This window comes from Canis aureus, chromosome 23 (genome assembly GCF_053574225.1).
Source record: "Canis aureus isolate CA01 chromosome 23, VMU_Caureus_v.1.0, whole genome shotgun sequence".
Lineage (NCBI taxonomy): Eukaryota > Metazoa > Chordata > Mammalia > Carnivora > Canidae > Canis > Canis aureus.
Genome location: NC_135633.1, coordinates 23,461,926 through 23,487,444, shown reverse-complemented (window position 1 = coordinate 23,487,444; position 25,519 = coordinate 23,461,926). Strand labels below are relative to the sequence as shown.

Here is a 25,519-nt window from a genome sequence, read left to right as displayed (position 1 = left end):
CTTTAAACGTTTGATAGAATTCCCCCTGGGAAACCTTCTAGCCCTGGACTTTTGTGTCTTGGGAGGTTTTTGATGCCTGCTTCAATTTCCTCCCTGGTTATTGGCCTGTTCAGGTTTTCTATTTCTTCCTGTTCCAATTTTGGTAATTTGTGGCTTTCCAGAAATGGGTCCATTTCTTCTAGATTGCCTAATTTATTGGTGTATAGCTGTTCATAATAGGTTTTTAAAATCGTTTGTATTTCCTTGGAGTCGGTAGTGATCTCTCCTTTCTCATTCATGATTTTATTCATTTGAGTCTTCTCTCTCTTCTTTTTAATAAGGCTGGCTAATGATTTATCTCTCTTATTAATTCTTTCAAAGAACCAACTCCTGGTTTTGTTGATCTGTTCCACAGTTCTTCTGGTCTCGATTTCGTTGAGTTCTGCTCGAATCTTTATTAACTCTCTTCTTCTGCTGGGTGTAGGATCTATTTGCTGTTTTTTCTCTAGCTCCTTTATGTGTAAGGTTAGCTTTTGTATTTGAGTTCTTTCCAGTTTTTGGATGGATGCTTGTATTGCGATGTATTTCCCCCTCAGGACTGCTTTTGCTGTATCCCCAAGATTTTGAAGGGTTGTATCTTCATTCTCATTAGTTTCCATGAATCTTTTGAATTCTTCCTTAATTTCCTGGTTGACCCTTTCATCTTTTAGCAGGATGGTCCTTAACCTCCACATGTTTGAAGTCCTTCCAAACTTCTTGTTGTGATTTAGTTCTAATTTCAAGGCATTATGGTCTGAGAATATGCAGGGGATGATCCCAATCTTTTGGTATCGGTTCAGACCTGATATGTGACCCAGTATGTGGTCTATTCTGGAGAAAGTTCCATGTGCACTTTAGAAGGATGTGTATTCAGTTGAGTTTGGATGTAAAGTTCTGTAGATATCTGTGAAATCCATCTGGTCCAGTGTATCATTTAAAGCTCTTGTTTCAAAAAAAATAAAATAAAATAAAATAAAGCTCTTGTTTCTTTGGAGATGTGTTTAGAAGACCTATCGAGTGTAGAAAGTGCTAGATTGAAATCACCAAGTATAAGTGTATTATTATCTAAGTATGTCTCAATTTTGGTTATTAATTGATTGATATATTTGGCAGCTCCCACATTTGAATCTACCATATTCTTAAGGAGGACTTAATAGTTATTATTCTCAAACTATTCCAAAAAGAGAAGAAGAAGGAAAGCTTCCAAATATATCTACAAAGCCAATATTACTCTGATACCAAAACCAGACAAAGACACCTCAAAAATACCTATAGGCCAATATCCCTGATGAACACAGATGCAGAAATCTTTGACAAAATATTAGCAAACCACTTAGAACAATATAGTAAAAAGCTCAATTGTAATTATCAAGTAGGATTTATTCAGGATGGTTCAATATTCACAAGGTAATGAGTATAATACTCTACATCAACAAAAGGAAGGATAAAAAAGTCATATGATCATCCCAATAGCTGCTGAAAAGACATTTGACAAAATTCAGTATCCATTCCTGATAGAAACTCAACAAAATGGGGTTACAGGAAACATACCTCAATAAAATAAGAAGCTACATATGAAAAATTCACAGCTAGCATCATACTTAATGTTGAAAAATTGAGACCTCTTCCTTTAAGATCAGGAACAGGACAAGGATGTCCACTGTTACTACTTTTATTCAACATGTTTCTAGAAAGGCTAGCCACATCAATCAGACAAAAAACAATAAAGAGGTATCCATATTGGCAAGAAGAATTTAAGTTGTCATTATTTGCAGATGACATGATATTATATGTAAAAATCTTAAAGATTCCACCAAAAAACTACTGTAGATAATAAATAAATTCAGTAAATTACAAAATCAATACCCAGAAATTAGTAGTGTTTCTATACTCTAGTAATAAAATAGCAGAATGAGAAATTAAGAAAACAGTATCACTTACAATTGTACCAAAAAGAACAAAATGTGTAGCAATAAACTGAACTAAAAAGGTGAGACACTTGTACTCTGAAAATTATAAAACATTGATGAAAAATATTGAAGATGACATGAAGAAATGGAAAGATATTCCATGCTCATGGATTGGAAGAACTAATATTTTTTAGAAGTCTGTATTACCCAAAGCAATGTACAATTCAGTTCAATCCCTATCAAAATACCAATAACATTTTTCACAAAACTAGGATAAATAATCCTAAAATTTGTATGAAACTACAAAAGACTCCAAAAAGCCAAAGGAAAACAAGAAAAACAAGCTGGAGGTACCATAATTCAGATTTCAAGATACATTAAAAAGCTGTAATAATCAAAATGTTTGATGATAGCTCAAAAATAGATACATAGATCAATGGAAGAGAATAGAAAGCTCAGAAATAAATCCATGATTATATAGTCAATTATTCTATGGCAAAGGAGACAGTATACAAGGGGGGAAAATAATCTCTTCAATAAATGGTTTCTGGGAAAACCTACATGTAAAAGACTGAAACTGAATCACCTTTTAACATCATACATAAAAATTAACTCAACATTGATTAAAGATCTAAGTGGGACCTGACACCATAAAAGTCATAGAACACACAGACAGTACTTTCTCTGACTTTGATCATAGCAACATCTTTCTACATGTGTCTCCCAAGGCAAGGGAAACAAAAGCAAAAATAAGCTATTGAGACTACATCAAAATAAAAACCTCTACACATCAAAGGAAACATCAACAAAACAAAAAGGCAACCAAATGAATGGAAAATATATTTCCAAATAATATATCTGATATGGGTTTATAGTTAGTGACCAAAATATTTAAAGTACCTATATGACTCACCCATCCCTCCTCCACCCCCTCCCCCCAAAAAAAACAAGGAATCTGATTTAAAAATTGTCAGAAGACCTGATATTTTTCCAAAGAATACATACAGATGGTCACGAGGCCGGAGAAAAGATACTTAATATCACTAATCATTGAGAAAATGCAAATTAAAACCACAGTGAGCTATCTACCTATACCTGTTAGAATGGCTAATATCAAAAGGACAAGAAACCATAAGTGTTTGGTGAGGATGCAGAGAAAAAGGAGCTCTCATGCAATGTCAGTGGGAATTTAAATTGGTACAGCCACTGGAAAACAGTATACAGTTTCCTCGAGAGAGAGAGAGAGAGAGAAACCTTATAATCCAATAACTCTACTATTATTTATCCAAAGAAAACCAAAACAACTAAGTTTAAAAGATAGATGCACCCCTATGTTTATTGTGGGATTATTTGCAAATAGCTAAGATAGAGACATTTAGTCCATTGAAAGACAATTGGATAAGACAATTGGTATGCATATACAATGGAATATTAGCCTTAAGAAAGGATGAGATTTTGCCATTTGAGACAACATAAATGGACCTAAAGGGTATTATGCTAAGTGAAACAAGTCAGACTGAGGAAGACAAATACCATATGAAAACTCATATATGCAATCTTAAAAAAAGGAAAGAAATAAACAAAAAGCAGAATCAGACTATAAATATAGAAAACAAACTGATGATTGTCAGAGGAGAAGGGAGTAGTGGGATGGGCAAAATGGGGAGGAGGAGATACAGACTTCTGTTATGGAATGAATAAGTCATGAGAATAATAAGCACAGTATAAGAAATATAGTCAATATTGTGATAGCATTGTTTGGTGACGGATGATAGCTACACTTATGGTGAGTCTAGCATTATGTATAAACTTGTTAAAATAATAATAATAAAAAATTAAATAAATAAACTTGTTGAATTGCTGTGTTGTACAGATAAAACTAATGTAGCACTACATGTCAACTATAAATTAAATAAAATGTTCACATAGTTTCAAAGTACCTTGAGGAAAAAAATTGGTTAAACTTTCATTGTGAAAGTGACATTGGTCCTGTGTAAGGAACACTCTAGGCAGACAATGGTTACTCCCTGGAAGTATTCAGTGTATATCCTCACACCTTCAAGTATCTGGAGAAGCAGTTTCCTCCTTCAAATGGACCATATCCTGTTATGAATAAGGGACTCTGACCTCATAATTAGGAGAAATTTCCTTCCATGACTGATATTTTAGCCTGGGCTGGGTCTCCATGGATACAAAGCAGCTTCTGAGCTCTCCCTGAGCTCTCACTGGGAAGCCAGTGGCTGAAGACAATGTTCTTCCTTAGAGAGAACACATCTCTTGAGAAGTGGAAATACTTTTACAGCAAAGAAACTGTTGCTCTAAATTTTTCTTTTTTTAAGATTTTATTATTTATTTATTCATGAGAGAGAGAGAGAGAGGCAGAGACATAGACAGAGGGAGAACCAGGCTTCCCGCAGGGAGCCGGATGCAGGACTCCATCCTGGGACCCCAGGATCACACCCTGAGCCGAAGGCAGATGCTCAACCATTGAGCCACTCAGATGTCCCTCCAAATTTTTCATTACTGAATCACTTTTCAGTCTCAATTTCTTGTCAAATGCTGATGTGGAAAAGATTCTCAGTGTCATGGAAAATCAATAGAATGCTGAATACATGAGATCATGCATGAAGGCAATATTAAAGTTTGAACTTAAAAAGAAAGAAAGCAAGGAAGTTCAACACTTAAGCATTTATCTAGAAGACCCTCAGTATTTTTGAGAATGTAAAATGATACAGAGCCAGATTAGGGGCATTTAGCATGTCCAGGAAGAGGTATCTGGGAACGCTTGCCTGTTGGATACCATCATGATGATCATGTTGTGTACCATTGAACAGAAGGGAATGGTGATTCCAATGTACACAGACTCCAGTTCAATGATGCCTGTTACCCAAAAGGGGAAAATATGGAGTTTGTACTACTGAGAGGAAACATGACTTCAGGGCTATCTGACTTGATTGGAGTGAAATGCAATGTCTGGAGCAGTTATTTCATTCAATATATGATTTTATAATCTAGAAGTAAATATAATCTAGAAGTAAATCATGAATGACCACTAACTAGTCTCACTAATACTTTTCCCTTCAACTAACCCTGACTGTATGGATCATAGAAGGTAAATCATTTCCTAGAGCATAACTTATTTAAATCTAGACTAAAGGAATGTGTGTTTATATTGATTGTTTTCCTGAAATAACATGGGTTCAGTTATTTTAAGTCTCCATTTTATTAACTTCATTTTAAAATTGTTTTTAAGTATTTTAATAGGCTATTTTCAAATAGTTTAGATTTAGAGAAAAATTGAGAATATAGATAAATTCCATATATCCCTCATGCACAGTAAAATTTGTTACAATCAATCAGCCAGTATTAATATATTAATTAAAATTTAAAATTACTCATGGCTCTTTGCTTTTTATTTAATGTATTTTTTCTCTTACAGGCTCTCATCCAGAACAACACATCTCAACCAAACACGTTTGGTCACCAAACCATAAGCAATTATTCTGTTACTTGCCATGTCTCTTTAGTCTCTTGGCTGTTTGTCAAACCTGTTTTTGTGGACTTTAGTATTTTTGAAGATCAATGGTGAGGGATATTGTGAAATGGGTATCTATTGGAACTTGTTTGATTCTGCCCTCATGATGAGAATGGGGTTATGGATTATTTTAGAGGAAGATTATAGATATAAGGTGTTACATTCATGATATCATATGAAGGATATATATTTTTTGTCATGTTTTCTGTTTATATTAACCTGGATCACTTCACTGCTGGTTTTTGACAGGTTTCTTTGTTGCTACCACTTTACAAACACTGTTCATGCTAAGTATTTTAGTGTTCTTTTACATTAAATGAATACTTTTCAGTACTCAATATAAGACATTGTAATACATTTTTGATAGACTTGTTTCTCTCTTTAAAACACTCTTCCAGTTGGATTCATGGACATCATACTTCCCTAATACTATTATTGCTTCCTTTTCAGGCTATTTTTGGGGATTCAACTGAATCTTATTTTAATGTCCAGGGTTTTTAGCATATTATGTTATTTTATTTACTTAGTTAAGTCATCCACCCTCATGATCTCAAACACCATGTTTGTAGCCATGATTTGCAAATTCAGTATCCAGCTACACTCTTCTGATTAGCTACTTGAAACATATATCAAACCCCCAGCTGGATATCTCTCCTTAAATGAACTTTGGGAAGGGACACCTGAATGGCTTAGTTAAGCGTCTGACTCATTTTAGCTCATGTCACGATCTTAGGGTCATGAGATTAAGTCATGAGTTGAGCTCCTCACTCTGTGTGGAGCCTGCTTGACATTCTCTCTCTCCCTCTCTCTGCTCTTCCCCCACTAAAAAATGTACCTTAGGCAGATCACATAAATAAAAAAATATATTTCTAAAACAAATCCCATTCACCCACACCTTCCTTATAATAGCACATGGCTATAGGACATCTGTAGTTACTCATTCCAAAAGCCGCTCTTATTCCTCACAATCAATCACCAGTCTTATGATCTCATCTATTAAATATATATTATATCCACCCACTTCTTGAAACTCCTTGACTGGACCCTTGTTCAGTCACTACAGTAACCTTTTGTTAGGACTTGTATCTAGTCTTCTGCCATCAACACTTGTCCTCATCTATTTGATAGCAGGTTTGATGTTCTTACCATAAATATTTCATCATTTCATCATTCTAATTGCAATAAATTAGTATTTTCATATTGCCCTGAGGATTAAATCAAAATCTCATCTTTTCTAATCTTGGATCTGTCTACTATTCAATTTTTATACCTGAATTTTATAGTCATTTATTCACCCGTTTTTCATAGAGTCTGGTGTATTCAGAGTTTTGTTTTTCTCTCTATTTTGCCTGAAAATTGTTTCTCTTATATTTCTCAGGCTATTTGTCCTCAGTTTTCAAGCCTCAATTGCATATTGCTTTCTCAGAGGTATCATTACTCAAATCCTCTGTACTAGACTCCAGTGCCCTGGCAGGGTGTCAGTGCACTCTTCATTTCTGAATGACATTTCACAGAATAGTTACTATAGATATATACTTAATAATTTTTGTCTATGTCACCTATTATACTGAAGGCCAATTATTCTTTTTTTGCCCTCCTTGCTTTCCTATACCTTAGCTGTGCCTAGCACTGTGTCTGAACAGGCACCATGGGAGACACCTACCAAACTCAATAGTTTCAATGGGTATTTATCAAGGTTTCAGAGATATCTCAAACTCAATGTGTTCAACATAGACCCCACTATCTTGTCACATAGACAATACTCCTTGTCACTATCTCATTGGACAACATACCATCAATTTGATTTCATAAACCAGAAGTTTGACCATCAACTGTGAAACTACTTTGGCTACCAAACCATAGACAGTTATTCAGTGTGCTCGTATCCTAAATATTATCATATACCTTGTTGTATTTTGGTTCTTACAATCATTGTTTTAAGAAGTGCCCTGTCAGGCCTCAATAGTGCTATTGTGGTAGTTTCTAAACTGTATTCTTATAGATTTCATAAAAAATTTAAAATGCTATGAAGAGGGATCCCTGGGTGGCTCAGCAGTTTAGTGCCTGCCTTCGGCTCAGGGGGTGATCCTGGAATTCCGGGATCGAGTCCTACATTGGGTCCCTGCATGGAGCCTGCTTCTCCCTCTGCCTGTGTATCTGCCTCTCTCTCTCTCTGTGACTCTCATGAATAAATAAATAAAATCTTTTAAAAAATAAAAATAAAATGCTATGAAGAAATCCTAAATATAAAATTGTACAAAACAATGTAAAATGAAAAATTTATAAGCAATAAGGTCATATCTTTATCACACGAAGAGACTGAAAGAAATAAATCTTTGGCATACACATTTTTATCTCAAAATTCTTTAATGGACTTTCATTAGTCGTGAATGGGGAAAAAGAAATACAGAAATTCTTACTGATAGCATCCAAAGGTTCTACATTTTCAGGGAAAACCACTTCTTCATCCTGCCCCGGATCTGCTGGGTCTTTACACTGTAGATGATGGGATTCATCAGGGGTGGGAAAAGAATATAGATATTGCCCATAAGGACATGAACAGAAGGTGAGAGATGCTTTCCAAAGCGGTGCACCATAGTGAGGCCAATGATGGGGATGTAAAAGACCAGGACAGCACAGATGTGGGACACACAGGTCTGCAAGGACTTAAGCCTCTCCTCCTGGGATGCAATCGCCAGCACTGTGTGCAAGATGAGAATGTAGGAGATGAGAATGAGCACAGCATCCAACAGCAAGGTACAAATCACCAGAGCCAGGGCATAGAAGCTGTTGAAGCGGATGTCGGAGCAGGCCAGCCGGAGTAGGTCCTGGTGCAGGCAGAAAGAGTGGGAGAGGATGTGGGGGCAGCAGTAATGGAAGAACTTCAGGCGAATGATGACTGGGAGAATGGACAAAGCAGCCCTCATCAGAATGGTCACCATGAAATGAATGACTCTACTGTTGGTCAGGATGGATGTGTAGCGCAGAGGATTGCAGATTGCAGTGAAGCGATCAAAGGCCATGGCAAGAAGGACTCCAGACTCCATGCATGACAGACCATGGATGAAGTAAGTTTGGGCAATGCAGGCATCCTGACTGACTTCTTGATTGAGCCCCCACAAGACCCCCAGCACCGTGTGCACCGTGGACAGCCCCATGCACAGGTCAGTGAGGGCCAGCATGGCCAGGAAGTAGAACATGGGCTGGTGCAGGCTCGGCTCAGTCCTGATCACGTGCAGCACCAGGCAGTTTCCCAGAAAGACCATAGCATAGACAAAAGAAAAGGGAATTGAAAACCAGGGGTAGTACTGGTCTAGGCCAGGGAAGCCAGTGAGAATGAATATGGAGGAATTGATAATGGAAGCAGAAGAAGCAGACATGCTTATGTGTAATTTTCAAGATAAGATTGATACTTACTAACAAGTTTTGTCAAATTGCCTACTGTGTGTGAGAACAGTGGAGTATAATCCAGCTACTCGCATTGTAGCCCGGATAAAACTAATTGCAGCATCCCATGGAAGCTCCACTCTGCAGGAGAAGCTACAGCACAAGATGACTTCACAGAGAAGCTCCTTGATAGTAGGTGGTAGGTTGTAGAAGCAAATCAATGTCCTGACCGCTTTAGGCAAATTAGAACATTAAGTTCATTCACTTTAAGTCCCTCTGAGAGAGCCACTTGTAGGACGCCCAGCAAATGACAGTGGCAAAAGCTATTGGGAGCGCAGGTCTGCTCCTGTTCTGCTGCTTCTGAGTCAGTCCCTGACCGTTGTCATGTCACCAGTTCTTACGGCACGGGGAGTGAGAATGCTCAGATTTATGATGTTGAATGTTGAATGAAGTGTATTGTGTGGGGCAGGTGGACCTGGACTCCCGGGAGGCCAGTATTCCCTCTTGGTGGCTGATGCAAGTGAGAGATTCCACTTGGTCACTGCAGGCTAAGTGCGTGGGTCCCTGGGATTGAGATGGGTAAATGGCTGCTTTTCTGGAATTCACAGATCTTTACAGGGAGTGAGACTCGGCTTAACTGAGTGAAATTTCAATATCTCCTTAGAAGAAGGCAAGAAGTAAACACCCAAGAGAAACATTTAGATCAGTATTCCCAATACATTTTATTCTCCATATCTGTCTGAATCAACAAAAATGTTTATATAAAGCTTATTATTTTTACCACATTTCTTTTTTTTTTTTCAGTAAACATTTCTCCCTTTTTTGAACCCCTAAGAAAGGGTAACCATTGTGAAAAATACCTAGAGGTATAACATGGACCAATTGCTTTGAGGAAAAAGACTGCCACCTTATCTCAGTTGAGGGAAGGAAATTCTGTCCAGATCCTTCAGACTTTCCATCACATCTAAGAGGGAAAGGGACCACAATTCAATAGATTGGGAATGCTACAGTAGGGAGGAAATAAAGCAGTCTGATGGTTGCAGACAGGGAGGAAGACCATTGTAGAAATCCCTGTGAAGGTCACAGCTCTGAGGAACAGACCCAGTAATAACAGATGCACTAAGATTTAATTAGAAGATTATTTATATCCTTTCATATTCTATCCACCATCCCTTATCAGCAACCCAACAAGCATCTAATAAAATAACAATCCATCACAGCTGAATATTCTGTAAAAACACAGACTTTTCTCTAAGGAAGGGTACATTGCCAAAGCTAAAGTCAAAAGTGGAATAAAGAACAATAAAGAACAAACAAAGAAAAAAAAACTTCTCATATCTATAGCTACAATAAACACAGCTCAACTTCCAGCTGCCACAAACCTTTAGTTTGTTTAAAAAAATGCATTATCTGCAAATTTCAATAAAGCAGAGCACAATCAAAGGACGGATGCCTGTATATTGGTCTGTAATATCCTTTTCTTGTAATGTCTTTGGCTTTGGCAGCAGGGTAATAATGCTGGCTTCATAGAATGAGTTAGGAAATGTTCCCTCCTCTTCAGTTTTTGGGATGAATTTGAAAAGGATTGGGCAATACAATTTTTAAAAGCATCAGATTCAGAATCAAACTGACTATTATAAATCCCAGTTGTGCAACTTTCTAATTATGTGATCAATTACTAAATACCCCTAAGCTTTGGTTTCTTACCTCAAAATGAAAATTATTATATTTTCATCATTTGAAAAATACAAGAGATATTTATAAATTACTTAGTACTTTTTTTTTTGCCATTTCTTTAATTGCTCAATGATTGGTGATTAGCTGTCAGTGTTTTGTCATATAATTCATGTGATAGGCAATTCAGAAATATGCCAGGAATTATTTATCTCAACAATTAATTTATTCACAATTTTTTATATACCAGGTTCAGAGAACAGAACAGTGGCCATATTCTCAATAGATCTTTAGCTGTTTTCTTTCATCTAAATGACTAAAATTAAAAAAAAATGTTTATGTTGAATGCTTTATTTAAGCACAATTTGGATATTAGCTGACTAAATATGCTTAATTGAGTTTTAAAGTAATTGCTTTTTATTTATTTATATTTTTTTAGTAATTGATTTTTTAAAATAATTTTTAAAAAATTTCCAACAGATAGGTATGTCTTCAATCACCTTATATACTTTCTTATCTGAGTGTAGTTATTATATTCAATCTTCTAATATTTTATGACTAACAATGCCAAATGGATCTTACAATATGGAATTTCAAACTTGTCCTGTGCCTATATGAAGGTGGAGAAAGAGAGAAGAAGAAAAGTTTTGCAAAGTAAGTATACTTACTGGAAACATAGCCAGTTATTTTAGGCTACAGAGTGATAAGTGTTGCCCTCTTGTCTAGTACTCCTGTCCAGCTCCTTTCTGCTCTCATTCTTTATCTGCTTCCTTACCAAGAGTGTCTTATGGCACAGTTTCCCTAAGGACAACTCAAAAAATCTTAGCTATTTCCTTACTTGTTAGCTTGGGCAGCTCTTGTCAATGTGTCTTGGGTTTTCTTTGCTACTTGTGTAATATATTCAGAAACAAAGAGAATGTATTAGGAATGTAATTCTTTATCTACCTGGAGGAAATTATCTGAAAACTTTTTACAATGTATGTCTAAGGGAAATCTAAATATCTGTACCATATATACCTACTGTTCTTGTTATAGAAGTTTGGGAATAGAGTTTTTATTTCCATACACTCTGACTTCAATTACAGAAGGAAATTATTACATTGTTACATACACATATATATGTACGCAAGCAAAACAAACAAAACAACAGAAAAAAACAAGTCATTCCATTCCTCACATGAATCTCACTTCTTTGTCTCCCATTTTCAGTTTCAATGACTAATCACCCCAAATCACCTAGTCCCTGCACTTCGCTGTTGGGTGATTTGTTGTTATAATTACAACATTACAAATCAATGATTTGAATAATGTATATTGTTCTCCGTGGTCTCCCCATTGTCCAGCTATTTGGCCATTGAAATTTAGTTTCTGAGAATCTTTTTTTCTATATGGCTAAGAGGACACTCAGCTATTGGACCTGTAATGAGGCCCTAAAGGCAGCAAGGGACAATTACAAGGACAGGATTCTAAAATAGTTTAAATAGTTGAAAAGAGCTTATCTTATTTAAATTATCTGTTATGAGCCTTCTGAAGGAATGATCTCTCTACTTGTTTGTCCTTGTCTGAATCCATTTAAAACTAAGTACTTTCTCATTGTCCCTTAATCTTCATTTCCTTATGGTTTTATTCTCTGGCCACTGCTCATTCTTTCTTACCTTGAAATCCTTGGACAGTAAAACAATGCCATTGTTTTACTCATCTTTATACTAATAGTTAACACATCTGTGTTTGAAGCTCTAACTCAGTTTTGTAACTATATGTAGTTATTTGTTGTACATAGGTGTTTACAGAAGACTCAAATGAAACATACACAGAATTGAACTCTTCATCTTTTTATCCATCTTTATCTATGGTGCCAGTAAAATGTGCCATCATCTACTCAGCCATTACAATCAGGAAAAATAAAAAGCCTAATTGAGATAGATTGTGGAAACAGGTATATTCAGCAAATAAATGTAGTTATTAGTGATTCTGCATTGATTTATATTAATTATGGCTATTACAGACAGAAGCACAAGGGGATATCCTTAATTAACAGAAAGGGGTTTTTTGTACTAAAAATGTAATATGGATATTTTCCTTGAACATGTCACTCAAAGAAATACCTTCTGTTTTGGGTTTCTCATTCAGAATTTGTTTCATCATTAGGAACTCCAGTTATAGAATATATTGTAATATGTCTACTGATATTTCAGGAGATAAGTAAATGATACGAGACTAGTTAGTCCTGGTCTGCTAATCTTTTTTTTACTTATATTAGATTTTTCCTAGTTATTTCATTTTCCTGTATTTTGTATCATAACACCCAACTATTTGCTATTTCCCTCCCCTACTGTATCTGTTTCCCTCTTATTTTTTTTAAGATTTTATTTATTTATTCATGAGAGGCAGAGAGAGAGAGAGACAGAGACAGAGAGACAGAGACACAGGCAGAGGGAGAAGCTCCCTCCATGCAGGGAGCCTGACATAGGACTCCATCCCGGGTTTCCAGGATCAGGCCCTGGGCTTAATGCAGCGATAAACAGCTGAGCCACCCAGGCTGCCCAATCTGTTTCCTTCTTAATGTGATATATGTGAGGACACTAAAAGGAAGGTTTTATGAAGTATATACAAAGAAATAACCACAGCATTCAGTACAAGGGCTATATCAATAAAATTCACCTGTTTTCTTTTCTTTTTAAGATATTTATTTATTTATTTATTTATTTATTTATTTATTTATTTATGAGAGACACAGAGACTAGAGACACAGGCAGGGAGAGAAGCAGACTCCATGCAGGGAGCCTGATGTGGAACTCCATCCTGGGACTCCAGGATCATGCCCTGGGCCCTAGGCAGACACTCAACCGCTAAGCCACCGAAGCATCCCAACCTCTTTTATTCTCAAAGCATCCTTCATCTATAGTTGTGCTCAAGACTGCTGAGATTTTTAGGAAAAAAATTACAACTAAGAGAATATTGCTTGAAAAATCAATTTTTTTTAAAGATTTTACTTATTTACTTGAAAGAGTGAGAGAGTGCACATAAATAAGGGACAGGCAGGACTAGATAAGGGGCCACAGAATTAAGCTCACAAAAATCCCCAAAATGTGGAAATGAAACCAAACCAGACCATCTGTCCTAAGCATCAGGTCTTGTTATAACAGCTACTTGTGACCAACAAAGAATTACTAGACCCTAAAAAGGAAGCAAATCATTGAAGATGTTATCACTAGTTCTTTATGGTGTTATCAATAGAGATGTTAAAAGTATTTAAGTTTCCTGGTTGGCTTCCAATAAAAGACCAACCCTACAAGCCCTCAGTGGCAACCCTGTAGGGACCCCTTTCACTTCTGAAAGCTTTCTCTGTATCCTTGCTTAATAAACTTCTTTTGCTTTATTCATTCTCCTTTGTCTGAGAGATACATTCTTCAACTCCATGAGACCTAGCTCTCCTGCACACAGAGGGAGAAAGACAAGCAGAGAGCTCCCTGCTGAGCCCCCAAGACCATGACCTAAGCCAAAGGTAGATGCTTAACCAACTGAGCTACCCAAGCATCCCTACTTCATTCTCATTATTTAAAAATATGTGTTGATAACTCTGGCCACAGATATTTGCAATTTAAAAGCTAGAAAACCTTACCATTTTTGAAAGTAATATTGAGAAAATGAGAAAAACAGCAAAATCCTGGAATGCTCTAAAAGCAAAATTAAGAAGTCCTCATAGGTTTGATTCTCAAATATTTGGAATTGCATTTCAAATGAATATTTCATCCTTGCCAGTGATGCAGCCTGGCTGAGTTCCAGGAGCCAGAGAGAGGTTCCACAGGACCAGCCAAAAGGGGTCCTTGACTTCATGCAGGGTAGAAATCAAATGAGAGCAGAGTTTATTGAAGACATACAGAGAATGCAGATACAAACACAGCTTCTGAAAGACACTTTTATTCTTTTATTCCACAAATACTAATAAAATACCTAATATACGGAAAGACTACATACAGGAAAGGGGATGTAGTGGTTAACAAGACAGAAGGAATTTCCTCATAAGGAATATTTTTAGTGGGGATTTTCAAAAATGCTTCTGATATCACTGAATTCCAAATATACCCATCATCCCAGTTGCCAAAAATTCTTCTTCCTAAGATCTGAGGCAAAGCACTATGTGCATTTTTATGCATTTGTAAGGTCCCTAAGTTTCTTTTCCATTTAGATTGGCAGTCCCCTTCATGAGTCTTAAATATTATGAGCTTTCCTCTAAAATGGAGGCAGTATCTTAGTTCTATTTCTATTTATAGGGCCAATAATAGTGTATTTAACAGAGTAGGCATTCAGTGAAACTTTACTAAATGAGAATGTGGTTATTTCTTCCCATGAGTGAGAACTCCATATGAAGATGATGCTGTCTCTGAGTTACAGTCTTCTCACTATGAGACTTTATGTGAAATGGCTCATTAAACATCTATGACCAAATTCTTTCATGCCCTTTCTCTACCAAAGATCTATTGAGCCTAAGTGTCTCTGATGCCAGCCCCACCTGACCCCAATAAGCGTAGCATCCTCAGCCGGATCTGCTTGGTCTTAATGGTGTAAACTACTGGATTGAGCACTGGAGGTATGAGAAAGTGAACGTAGGAGAGCAGCACCCGGCTGGAAGGGGAAGCCCACCTCCCAAATCTGTGGATCATGGACAGGCCAATCATCGGTGTGTAGAAGAGCAGCACAGCACAGATATGGGAGACACAAGTGTTGAGGGCTTTAAGGCGCTCAGCTTTGGAGGCAATGGACAGCGCTGTTTGGAGGATCAGCACATAGGAGAGAACAATGAGCACCGAGTCCACCCCTAGTGTAGAGAGCACTACAAAAAGACCATAGGCACTGTTGATGTGGGTGTCTACACAGGCCAGCTTCATGACATCCGGGTGCAGACAGTAGGAATGGGAAAGCAGGCGATTCTGGCAATAAGACAGTTTCCTCAGCATGATGGGAGCGGGGATGTGAAGCCCGACACTGCGCACCACACTGGCCAGGCCTAAGCTAGCAACACGGGGGCTTGTGAGGATGGTGCCATAGTGCAGGGGGTTGCTGATGGCCACAAAACGGTCCAAGGCCATAGTCAGCAGCACAGAGGACTCCATGATGGAGAAGGTGTGGATGAAGAAGAGCTGGGCCAGACACATATCCATTGCCACTTTCCTGAGACCCAGCAGGTAGATGGGGAGCACAGTGGGCAGTGTGGAGGCAGACAGACCCAGGTCGGTCACTGCCAGCATCAATAGGAAGTAGTACATGGGCTGGTGCAGGGAGGGCTCTGACCTCACCACCCACAGGATCAGACTGTTCCCTACCAGGGAGGCCACATACATGGCACACAGAGGGATAAAGAGCCATTTGTGCACAGCCTCAATGCCTGGGAGGCCTGCTAGGAAGAAAAAGGTACCGGTGTGGTTGGAGTCTGACATGGTGACCTGGTGGGCAGAGTTCCAGGCAGAAGTGAAACCACAGGCCCTGGAATCAAAGGAGTTGCTGGGTCAGAACGTCCTCCATGAACTGAGACCCTTCACTGACTCCCCAAAGCGTTTCCCTGACAACCATGGCCTTGTTGACTTGGAGACGCATTTCCCCAGGCTCATAGATAATCATGGAGCCCTTAAACAAAGGTTAGTTTGAATTATCCAAGGAAATGTTGCATTCATGGGAAACCAGGCTTAGGAGACCTACAACAAAATTTATCACAAAATCAGAATTTGAAACATGGATCTGGAAAGGAACCAAGACAGTGTAGATCCTAACTTTTCACTATACCTCCTGGGAAGTGAACTCTAGGTGCCTATATAGTAGTTAGTGTGCTTGATGTGGGAGCAAAGTGCAGGTTCCTCACTTCCTGTCAAATTCCCCTTCACACTGTCTTTCAGTAGATACTTCAGTGTGGTAAACATCCAAATTTTGCAGACTGACATCTTCTTTTATAATTAAAACAATACAGGGGTGGCCCGGGTGGCTCAGCGATTTAGCGCCTCCTTCAGTCTGGGGTGTGATCCTGGAGACCCGGGATTGAGTCCCATGTTGGGCTCCCTGCATGGAGCCTGCTTCTCCCTCTGCCTGTGTCTCTGCCTCTCTCTCTCTTTCTCTGTGTCTCTCATGAATAAATAAATAAAATCTTAAAAAAAAATACAGAAGAATCCACTTTAACGTGTAAGCCCTCCAGTGAAAGCATACCAGCACAACCTTACCCCCCACATGGTTTAGAATGTCAAACTGTGGCAAATTTTTTAGATAATTTTTCTAAATATGATTCATTCTCCAATTGAGCTGTGTGTGTGGAACATTAATAGAATGAATTCCACTCATAGAAAATGAAATAGTGACCTTGCAGCTTATCTATAATTATTCAGCATTATACTGATGAGTACATAGAAATCAGAAAACGTTATTTATGTGTGAAGGAATCAGAACTTAGATCCACCTATTGATTTTTGAAAAAATACAATAATCAGAAAATGTTATTTATGTGTGAAGGAATCAGAACTTAGATCCACTTACTGGTTTTTGAAAAAAATACAATAATCTAAGACTACATGTTGGGTCTTATGTTCTCTCTCTTGAACTTTGGCTCCCATTTCATTCTCTGCCATCTCAGCTCCTTTGCCCTTTCAAGCCATCATGAGCTCCAGTTTTCAAGAACCCAGTCAAAGCATTGTCTGGAAACTTTTGTCTTCCCTCCTTATCATAAACAAAGGAAGGAGATTTCTGGAATTTCCCAGGAGTCTAAAACTTGAGAATAATAACCAGCAAGAACAACTTAATTTTTAAAGGAATCTTTCTTAATCATCTCTTCAGAGTTTTGTTTTGTCTTATCTTTTCCAGTGATACTGATTTTCTCTTCATTTTATCACATTTTCTCTCAAATGTCTTGGATAATAACTCAGTATTCCTCTTTGAAAAGTAGCTCCAAACAATAATGAATTCTGTCACTTTTTCTTCTGCAAGTAGAAATATGCAAGTTTAATTTATTCCTTTTATATTCCATCTAAAGTAGTTTACAAAACACTCAGATATTTGATTTGAAAGCATCTCAAGTGTTGAAAGTTAACAGATCAGTTTTTCTAGATTAAGAAATTTTATCCTTAAGAATTCAAGTATGTAACTTAATTAAAGTCACATCAATCATAAAAGAGGATCTAGGACTGGAAATAATTCTGTTTGACTCAGTATCTTTTACTCTGGATATTGTTGCATGAAGGTAAAGATAAAAGCCAACTATTAACAAACAGATTAATTCATTCATAATCCTTATCCTTACATCTAAGTAAATAAAAAAATTCCCATGAACACCTAAGTTTAAAAACCTCCTATATGATGGCCTTTTCTGGTTTTCCTCTTGTAATCTACTTTGTTTCCTCCAGATTAAAGAATTTCTAGTCAGTTACTGAGATGACCCAAAGGTGAAATAAGATGGAGAAATGTTTGAGGACATTGACTGGGAAGGCTAGGAAGAATCGTGCATTCACATGGAGTGTTTGAGTGACGTCGATGAATTCTTCATACTATACTCAAGCTGCACTATTTCTTTAAAATTAAAGGAAAATATTCAACATTTCCTTAACAAACTGAACATTCCCTCCCTTCATCCATAGATTTCAAAAGTGGAGGTAGAAACACACTGAATGGGTATAGTGTGAGCGTATTTGGAATTTCTGCCATTATTTCACTTAGCATTTGAAAAAATGGGCTTATGAGAAAAGGTACTCAGGTGCTCCGAAAAGTAGAGCATATTGGTTTTGTATATTGCCTTAAGTTGACTGTGCAGAAAAAGAAGGGTTTTGTGAATTTGTGTGCATGTGATAGTTTTTCTTAATTTTTAAGAAATGCTTGTGGGGGCATCTGGGTGGCTTAGTGGCTTAGCATCTGCCTTCAGCTTAGGTCATGATCCCAGGGTCCTGGGATCCAGTCCCGCATCAGGATCCTTGCAGGGAGCCTGCTTCTCCCTCTGCCTGTGTCTCTGCCACTTTCTGTGTGTCTCTTATGAATAAATAAATAAAATCTTTAAAAAAGAGAAATAATTGTGGAGTGAAGGGATTTTTGTGATAAGAAACAGAGGGGATAAGTGAAAAGGCAGAGTACCTGTTTCTTGTCCTGTCTTAAGCACAAAACGTTGGAAAACAAACAAATAACTTGGACAAACTTGGACTTAACCAAGAGCTATTTATTCAAAAGTGTTAATGCACTGTAAGCTTTTATTTAACAGGAACTTTTCCCTTTGGCTTTCCAGAAGATTTTCAATCAGAGGTAAACCTGTGACCTCATGGAGTAGGAAACCATGCTGGGTTTCCTAGCACCAATGTCTGTTTTCTTCTGCAATCACATTAGGATTCAGATTAACAACATTAAGCCAATATTCTGCTGTGACAGTAAAATGACAGCACATACATAATACAATGTTGGTTTCACTTTTCTCATCATCTAAAGAATGGAAATGGGCGAGTAGTACTAAATTTCATACCAATCTCATAGGTTTCTCTGATGATAAATTAAGATAGTGGGTGGAAGAGTTCCTAATCTGTAGAGCACTTAGAAAATAAATAATCATTGTTAATATTTGTCTGTTCTTTAATTTTTCCTAAATATACTTACTGTGCTCAAAATGCAAGGAGCCTCTTCAAAGATGATTCTTCAAAAATTTAGGAGTAATTGAAATTAACCTTGATCACTCTGGATTTATCAGTTCACATCATCATTCTGTTACCTTCCATCATGCAAATGGTAACAGACTGCTTTTTCCAACTGTCTTTATAAACCAGCAACTTTCCATTCCACTCTGTTCCTCAATTTTTTTCTCCTCTCAGCATGTCTCCCTTAAAGGGCATAGAATCCATTTGCTTAAAGACTTAGGTACACATATGTTAGGCTGTATTTAAGGCATGGAGAATTTAGGCTGAGTTACTAGCCCATCTCCTAACTTCCCATTTATTTGGTTTTATCTATTATGACAGTACAACTGAGAAATTCTTCAGGAAACTTACTCAGTGGCTCCTAGATGGTACCTGAAGATAAAAAGCACTTTTTCTTCCTCTAAATCATCAATACTGCTCTTTTTCAGGGCTTTAAAATCTGTTAACTCTATTCTTAGATGAGCACTAAAAGAAACCTTGGCAAATGGCTTCTTTACCCCTTTCCCCCTCAAGCCCCATGTTACTGACTCACTCAGAAGAAGATAAGAGCTGAGGACATTTCTCACTCTCCTCTAGGGTACATTCCTGGGTAGCATCCCTTGGTGAACATAATAGGTAACATGGGCTTTAGGGCAGCAAATAGCTTTAACCATGTCACTGCCAAATAAGTTTTGCAATGGGCTATAAAGAAACTCTATCATAATTGGAATCCTTTGGTCCTATCCAAATCTGTCTCTTGGACATTGATTTGAGATCCCGTCTCAGTTAATGATCTTCTTATATTATGATTAAAAAGTAATTAGCTGTTGAGGGTACATGCTTCAAAACGACGTCTCAGTTTCCTCACCTGTGAAATTAGAATATTGAAAGAAACTAATGCACAATGTTGCTGTGAGGATTAAATCAGGTACTTCATTGGAAAACTGAAAACCATGTTTTTCAATACTCAAATAATTACCTATTTATTATTATTTCATAAAAACATTATGAGTATTTAATATAATGATATATGCAAATCACTTACTATCATTCCTAAAAAAGCACACATTAAGCACTTAATTTTATGATGATGCTGCTGATTTACATACAAATGCAACAAAGAAACTTTCTATTGTTGCAAAAGAAATAATAAAAGTTAAATAAAATGAAGGACTTTCTGACTTAGAGGAAAATAAAAATAGAAAATAAATGGAAATAAACAGAATAGAAATCACAAATTTAGCCACAGAATTGAAAATTCAGGCAGACAATTTATACTTCCCCAAAAGAATGTTTTATAAAATTCATTGTTTCACTATATAGGTGCAAAACAAAAAAAGCTCAGCTCATTGTGAGCACACATTTATCAAAACTTTAAGTATTACTGCAAGAAAATAGTGAGGTCCCCAAAGCTTTCAACCTCAATGTTATATGTCATAAAGAAGAAATGGATGTTGAACATATTCCAACAAATAAACAACTCTAATTCTGGGCAAGATGTATAAAATATATCAGATCTTGAAAAACAGACAATGCAGAGCTGTGATTCCTTGTGATAAAGGAGATAAAAAGTGTGTCCATATCCATTCAGGCTTTCTGCCAGACTTCACTTTACAAACTCAGACAAGGAAGTTGAATGCAAATTGAGGACAACTCTCTCCTTCAAGGGAGAGAGAGAAGACAGAAGTGATTTTAGGGGCTGTGAGGGATCAAAATTTGGGGTGCCTATTGGATATGAAGAAGTCCTAGAAATCTGCTTAGGTGTCCATTTGATGTTTTCACCAAGTACTAAGCTGAAGATTTATAGGTCAAGACTCCAAAAAGCTTGGCAGAAAACATCTCTGGTGGGCTGTCAGTCGCCTGGAGATTCTGCATTTCATTCAGTACTGGGACACACTCCCCAACAAGGGAGAGTGGACAAAGGTCTTTGAATGACTTGGACATTGATTTGAGATCCCGGAAGAGCTACACCGTAAGAAGAGGGAGTATGTGGTGCGGTTTCTGATTACATCAAACTGATTCAATATAATGTGCTACTTTGACATCTGAAGTTGGGAATGGATCAAAATGCCTAATCATGAGCTTCCCTGTTTTTCCCAGATATGTATGCCTCACATCCAGTGAACAAGAGACCCCTCCTGGCTAATTTCCCTAACAATCAAATCAGCTGCAGTCCAACTAATGGCTTTCACTTCCTTGTAAGTCAATGAAATTATTCAAACAACCAACCCAAATCATCCTGTGGAAATGAGAAGGGTAACCCCACTTTGTCATTACTACAGAGTCTGCTTCCCATGGCCCCTGGTTTGTTCACTCTGTCCCCAAGTACCCCTGTGTGCCACTTGTCTGGCATGCAGTTTCCTGCTTCCCCAATCTGTGAGTATCTATGACCAATAAACTGTTGTCAGTCTTATCTTTCCACTGTCAAGTGCCATGCTTTCACTCATTTCCATAACCTTACAGTAGAAATCTCTTTCTTACCAACAGGATGAATAGGAGGCAAGAATACTATAACCAAAAGTAAGGGTTAATAAGCTTAGACTCCAATAAGGCCTAAAACTAACATGCAAAAGCAATAACATGATCCTCCAATAAACAGTCTGCCATGTCAAGCCATATTCTCCGTATATAGGATAACAAGACCCAGACTGCCAATAATACAGCATTTGCAGTGCCCATGGACACATAAAAAAAATAAATAAATAAATAAAAAAGCAGAAAGAGAATCAGAATAAAATAAAAAAGCCAATAAGAAGAGTTTCAGGATGAATAGAGATTCTGGAATTAGAAGAAAAGACCTTTAAAACAGTTATGACAAATATGTTTGGACATATAAAGAAAAAATATGGACATAAACAGTCATATATAAGTATATATGTGTGTATATACATATATATATATATATATATATGTATACACACACACACACACATAATCTAGCACCATGGGAGGGGGGCATTTTAGCTTTCTCTCACTTGCTTATTTAAACATGACTAATGCTTCCTCAACACTTGGAATTGTAAACCACAAAATGTGAACTTTGATGCATGTAAATTAAAAAAAGAAAAAAAAATCGAGGGATCCCATGGTAGATGGTCGACTATAAAAAATTATTGCACCTATATTACAAATATATGATGACATAGTCTCACTGAAGGACATGAGGAGAAAAGGAGCTGATCTCAGTTACTTCAGAAAATGGTGTTTTTGGGGATCCCTCAGCAGTTTAGCACCTGCCTTTGGCCCAGGGTGTGATCCTGGAGTCCCTGGATCAAGTTCCACATCAGGCTTCCTGCATGGAGCCTGCTTCTCCCTCTGCCTGGGTCTCTGCTTCTCTCTCCTTCTCTCTGTGTCTCTCATGAATAAATAGATAAAATCTTTAATGAAAAAAAGAAAATGGTGTTTTGACTGGGCAATGGAAATTTAATGATACAGAACTGCACACAAATATTGAATTGAAGTTGGTAAACTTGTTCCCTGCAGGAGCATGGATTAATAATTTTGAAATTCTCCGTTTTTGTATACAAGGGATGAAATGATGAGAAATAAATTGTAATTTATAATACAATAATGGTATCCAGATTTGTCACTGTCAAAAGAAAGAAATTAACAAAAGATAAATCATACTTTTAAAGTGGTATAGGAAAAAATCTTTGAAATTTATCATTCTAATCTAGTAAAATTTTAAAGATAAAAATTAAACATTTTCAGGCTGAAAGGAAATGATGCCAGGTATAAATTTGAACATATGCTAAGGAATACAAAGTATAACATGCAGTACATATGAAGGCAAGCATAATTGTTCTCATTTAATAATTTATTTACATGGCAACTTACTACTTTATGTAATTTGTGGTATATCCACAGTGAAATATTGTCCAGCATAAAAAGGAATAATATCTGAACCACACAGATAGAACTCAGTGTACTCAATGCTGAAAAAAAAAAGCCAGACTATGTAAAATTTTAGAAAGATGAAAACTAATTGATAATAACTAAATTATCTCAGTGTTTGACAAGTTGAGTGGAAAAAGGTACTGGGGAAATAGAGCAACAGGAAATTTGGGGGTAGTGGGTATGTTCGTTCCCTTAACTGTGGTGATGATTTCATGGGTGTATAGGTGTCAGATTTATCAAACTGTACACTGTATTGGATGTCTACCCTTTATGTATCATGGAGCTTAAATAAAATGCTGAACTATCTAATAGTCCCATTGAGACACATTTTATTATGGTAATTAAGGTCTTTATTTCTTTAAACGTATTTCATTTGGTTTATATTTTCCAGTTTAAACCATATCTATGGTTATTATGCAAAGCACAAGAAAAAACTTTTTGATTTTACATATTTGCCAAATTTTCAGAATGTATACCAAGTGAGGCCCTCTTGAGCTTAATTTTATAAATAAAACTCTAGGTGTTTAGTTACAGGATGCCTTAGATATCTTTGAATTCCACTCTTCTAATCTATTTGCTTTTAAATGATATTCCTTCAAGATCCTGTCAGTTTCCTCTAAAATAATCTGAGTTTTTTACAGGCTGATATTGATTTTTCAGAATGAGCAACATGTTTTTTTTTTTTCTCATTACACAGGTATTGTTTTAAATGGTACATGTTTGAACACATAATATATTTCAATCAGAGTTTTTGAATAATTAATTGATTGATACATCAGCTGGAAGCTATATACTCTCTCCTTCTCTGAGATGTCTTCATTCAGCAGGCTGACTATCACAACCAGTATTTTATCTCTGTGACTCAGTGTTTTCTTGGGAGGAGCATCTTTAGAATGCGTACCCGAATCTCTTTGGTTTTCACACTGTAGACAATTGGGTTGAGCATCGGAGGAACAAGAAAGTGCAGATAGGAGAGAAGCATATATACCTGAGCTGGTAGCTTCATTTTTCCAAAGCGATGAATCATCGACAGGCTGACCAGTGGGGTATAAAATAGTAATACAGCACAGATATGGGAAATGCAGGTGTTAAGGGTTTTAAGCCGCTCCGTGTTGGAAGCAATGCTCAATACTGTTCTTAAGATTAGCACATAGGAGAGGAGAATGAGTACAGCATCCAATCCTAGTGTAGAAAGCATGACAAAGAGCCCAAAGCTACTGTTCACAAGAGTGCTAGAACTGGCTAGCCTTAAAACATCAGGATGAACGCAGTATGAATGAGACAGAGCATTCACAGGCTGAAATTGCAGTCTTCTAAGGAGCACAGGAAGGGGCAGATGGAGAGCAGCACTACGGGTGACAATGGCCAGCCCAATGGCACCAATGCGCTTGGTTGTAAGAATGGTGGCATAGCGTAAGGGCTCTCGGATAGCCACACAGCGGTCGAAAGCCATGGCCAAGAGCACAGCTGATTCAATAACTGAGAAAGTATGGATGAAGAAGAGTTGCATAAAGCAAGTTGCAGCTCCCACCTTTCTCTGGCCTAGGAGAAAAACAGCTGCCATTGAAGGTAGTGTAGAAGCTGAGAGGCCCAAGTCAGCCATTGAAAGCATGGACAGGAAGAGGTACATGGGTGTGTGGAGGCTGGGCACAGACTTGACAATGTACATTATGGTGATGTTACCCAGCAAAGATAGAGCATAGACAGAGCAGATAGGAATAGCTGTCCAGCAATGAGCGGCCTCCAGTCCTGGGAGATCCATCAGTATAAAGATGAAGCTGCTGGCATTATTGTTGTTAAGAATTATCATAACTTTTGGAAGAGTTTGTCCTGGAAAAATTATAAAGGCAAAAAGTTATTCTTTCACAGCATTTTCCTGATATCTCATCCTGTGTCCCATGCCTGAGGAGTAATATCACTCTCCTTCTCTTCTTACAGCACTGAATCCCATTCTTTTTGAAGTTTCACTAGAGTATAGATACTGTCTGTCTTCTTGGAGGTTTGCTCTAGTTTTCAGGGGCTGCTTGTGCCTTTCACAGAGAGAAAATTCCTTCCTCATTTGAAGATGTTTCAAGATTTGAAAAATGGAAAGGGAAACTGCGGTGAAAGCACAGGATACAGATGCATATGCTAGATTAGTTGTAATACAGAAAATGGGTTCTAAGGAAACCTAGATAATGGCTGCTTCGGAGTTAGAAAATCAAGTTAACACTGACTGGTGTTAACATTGATTTTGAACTCATATCACCAGATATATCTTTGCTCTGAAAGGGATTTAAAAGTAGTATCTGTGACAAGAAGGCACCAGGAGGGTTTGTGCTTGATGTGCATGTCTACTGGATTAAATCCCTTCTCAATCTCTGATATTACTTTCTGGGAAAATGTTGGCTAGCTGAGACAGGTGAGAGGAAGAAGGTGGAGAGTAGATAATATTTGCAGTCAGAAATACATATATTCTCAGTGGCATCACA

General features: G+C 37.2%; 3 protein-coding genes across 3 annotated transcripts; all 3 read right to left on the bottom strand.

Moving 5' to 3' along the window:
- Window positions 1-7,901: 7,901 nt before the first annotated feature.
- On the bottom strand, window positions 7,902-8,861 carry LOC144295413 (olfactory receptor 51V1-like). The gene has a single exon (XM_077867805.1). It carries the CDS (start codon window positions 8,841-8,843, stop codon window positions 7,902-7,904), a length of 942 nt encoding a protein of 313 aa, XP_077723931.1. The 5' UTR covers window positions 8,844-8,861.
- Window positions 8,862-15,011: 6,150 nt separating this feature from the next.
- Window positions 15,012-15,962, bottom strand: LOC144295412 (olfactory receptor 51G2-like). Its single transcript, XM_077867804.1, has one exon. The coding sequence runs from the start codon at window positions 15,960-15,962 to the stop codon at window positions 15,012-15,014; it is 951 nt and encodes a 316-aa protein (XP_077723930.1).
- A 7,948-nt stretch (window positions 15,963-23,910) lies between these two features.
- On the bottom strand, window positions 23,911-24,858 carry LOC144295411 (olfactory receptor 51G2-like). The gene has a single exon (XM_077867802.1). The coding sequence runs from the start codon at window positions 24,856-24,858 to the stop codon at window positions 23,911-23,913; it is 948 nt and encodes a 315-aa protein (XP_077723928.1).
- Between the last annotated feature and the right edge of the window lie 661 nt (window positions 24,859-25,519).

Bases quoted from the DNA above. Each gene is read 5' to 3' on its own strand.
- LOC144295413 (XM_077867805.1), bottom strand. From the start codon at position 8,843: ATGTCTGCTTCTTCTGCTTCCATTATCAATTCCTCCATATTCATTCTC.
- LOC144295412 (XM_077867804.1), bottom strand. From the start codon at position 15,962: ATGTCAGACTCCAACCACACCGGTACCTTTTTCTTCCTAGCAGGCCTC.
- LOC144295411 (XM_077867802.1), bottom strand. From the start codon at position 24,858: ATGATAATTCTTAACAACAATAATGCCAGCAGCTTCATCTTTATACTG.